General features: G+C 57.2%; 2 protein-coding genes across 2 annotated transcripts; one reads left to right on the top strand and one right to left on the bottom strand.

The window, feature by feature from the left end:
- Positions 1-28: 28 nt before the first annotated feature.
- On the bottom strand, positions 29-1,447 carry LOC104916788 (scale keratin-like; the record flags this gene model as incomplete). Its single annotated transcript, XM_031557687.1, is given in 2 exon segments — positions 29-1,223; positions 1,226-1,447. Coding segments are annotated over 2 exon segments (687 nt in total), but the record flags the coding sequence as incomplete, so codon positions are not given.
- LOC116217762 (scale keratin-like) lies at positions 1,435-2,468 on the top strand (the record flags this gene model as incomplete). The annotated part of the gene is made up of 1 exon (XM_031557688.1): positions 1,435-2,468. A coding segment is annotated over exon 1 (192 nt), but the record flags the coding sequence as incomplete, so codon positions are not given.
- Between the last annotated feature and the right edge of the window lie 5 nt (positions 2,469-2,473).

Below are 2,473 nucleotides of genomic sequence, written 5' to 3'. Positions count from 1 at the left end.
TGCTTCCAGGTTATGGCTGATGCCATCCACATTCCCAATGATCACAGCCTCAGGGCACATTTGAGGCTAGCTCATGCTTCACGTTTGTGGCTGCTTGCCTATGTTTGTTTCTGTAAGGCTGTATTCCTGCCAGGAACTGACAATGCATTAATCAAAGGCAGTATTTTTCATCGAGCACTCTTGAGCCTCACTTGAGCTTTGAGGCAGAGCTCATGCGGTGCTTCTACGACATCGCAGACCAAGACATATCAGAGCAGGACCCACTGCAGAGCTGAGGAGGATGGGCAAGGGGGAGCAGCCAGCACCGCCCTCCTATTTGTTCCTTCCACAGCTCCCAAAGCCCCAGCAATAGGCCCACTCTGCCATATCTATTCCTCACAACCCCACCGTTCTAAGGGGAACTTGGGATTCTCGTCAGCAAGATTTGTGCTACACCAGCTGCCGCACAACCACCCGGTACATTTTTGGAACAACATCAAAGAGAGGGAGAAGGCATTTGTGAATGCAGGAAAACTTTATTTTTCCCAGATCATAAAGAGAATGGAGTAGAGAGAAGAATTCAGGTCAGGCTCAAGTTGTAGTCCATGAAAGAATAGGAATGGACAGGAGAACTGGGCAGAGCATGCAAAGGTGCCGGCAGTGCCAGCTGCTCAGGCCTCAGCCGTAGCTAGAGATGCCCAGCACTCCTCAACACTCCAGGCCCAGGAGTTTGAGCATGATGGAATGCTGGTGATGCTGGGAGCAGGCAGGGCCTGAGTTTAGCAGGGGCCACAGGTGTCCCAGAGCTTCCTGCTGTAGCGGGGCAAGGGGCAGGGGCTGCAGGCAGGAGAAGCGTAGGGTCTGCCAAAGGTGCAGAGGCCCCCCGAGCCCTGAGTGGCCCCGGCGCCGTAGAGGCCCCCCAGCCCCAGGGAGCCCCCAAAGGCGGGTGCTCCGGAGGAGCCCACCACGGCTTGCTGGGGGAAGGAGCTGAGGATGGGGCCGGGGAAGGTGACGACGACGGGCGGTGGCTGGATGAAGGCCGTTGAGTCGGGGCACTGGCGCGCGCACAGCTCGTTGCAGCTCTCAGCGATGGGCTGGGGCACGGCAACGCTGGTTTTTGGTGGGCACAGGTCGTAGCAAGACATCTTGGTGTGAGAGAGATGAGCCTGCAGTGCAAAGTTGCAAAAAGGGGAGCTGTGAGTGAGGAGATGCCCTGGCAGAGCTAAGCCCATGATCATGGAAAGCTCTGCACACAGCAGGACTGGAGCCACTGCCACAGGGTCACAGCCACTCCACAACACCCAGCTCTCCTACCATCAAGACCCACATCCAGCCCGTGCCAATGGAGGCCCATCCACTCACCCTTTTCCTGAGCTGAGCCAGGCAGGAGAGGTGAATGCCAGCACTCACCATAGGCTGCTCTTTTATTAGGGCCTGTGTGCGTTGGGAGGAGCTGATCTGGATGGGGTCACGTGGCTATCAGCAGCTGATGCTCACTCTCCACTGTGCATACCATGGGGCTGTTTTGCTGATGCTGTTTACTTGGCAGCTCCCACCTCCTCCCTCAGCCCCTGCAATTACCCTGCTCAGACACTGGCCAGTCCTCTGCTAATGGGCAAATTAGGCCTGATGCTTTCCTATTCTCTGCTTGTGCAAGAGGATAGAGTGCATGACAAATGCTGAGTGGCAGTTCCCTTTGTGCCACAGCACTTCCCCAGGGGCTTGATTCTGCTTTGGCTACATGCCAGCTGTGCATAGCAACAGGGAGGAGCAGGGTGACAGCACTGGCAAGTAGAAGGTTTTTCCAAGGCCTCCTGCATGGCAGCATCTGAATGACAAATGCACTGCAGTTGCTATCTGCAGATAGGTGAGGTGATGAAACACCAAATCAAAGGCACTCCTCTCAGTCATAGCCTGCTCAGCATTACACAGTCAGTCCACAAAGCAGGAAGAAGAGGGCAGGCAGTAAAGGGGCCTGTGCTGGTCCAGCCAGGGACTGCTGACACAAGGAGGGCTGAAGCAGGCCAGCCTTGCCTTGGCATCAGGGAGTGCCGCATCTGCCCATTGGCCCAGAGGGTGATGAGCCATGGCCCGGCCTGGATAAAAGCTGGGTCTGCGCAGAGCCCTCCAAAGCACTGCTCTGGTATCCTTCTCCTTTGGAACAGGGTAAGTCCAAGAGTACTTCTCCTGCTGCTCTTCACCAAGGCCAGCATCAGGCCCCTGTGCCTGAGTTGCTGCCATCTGCTGCTGCATGACACTGTCTGCCCCCTTCCAGAGCTCCATCCCGTCACACCAAGATGTCTTGCTACGACCTGTGCCCACCAAAAACCAGCGTTGCCGTGCCCCAGCCCATCGCTGAGAGCTGCAACGAGCTGTGCGCACGCCAGTGCCCCGACTCAACGGCCTTCATCCAGCCACCGCCCGTCGTCGTCACCTTCCCCGGCCCCATCCTCAGCTCCTTCCCCCAGCAAGCCGTGGTGGGCTCCTCCGGAGC

The sequence above is a fragment of the Meleagris gallopavo genome, unplaced genomic scaffold (genome assembly GCF_000146605.3).
Source record: "Meleagris gallopavo isolate NT-WF06-2002-E0010 breed Aviagen turkey brand Nicholas breeding stock unplaced genomic scaffold, Turkey_5.1 ChrUn_random_7180001948127, whole genome shotgun sequence".
NCBI classification, from domain to species: domain Eukaryota; kingdom Metazoa; phylum Chordata; class Aves; order Galliformes; family Phasianidae; genus Meleagris; species Meleagris gallopavo.
The sequence above is the reverse complement of the archived record's forward strand: the minus strand, read 5'-3'. Positions and strand labels throughout refer to the sequence as shown.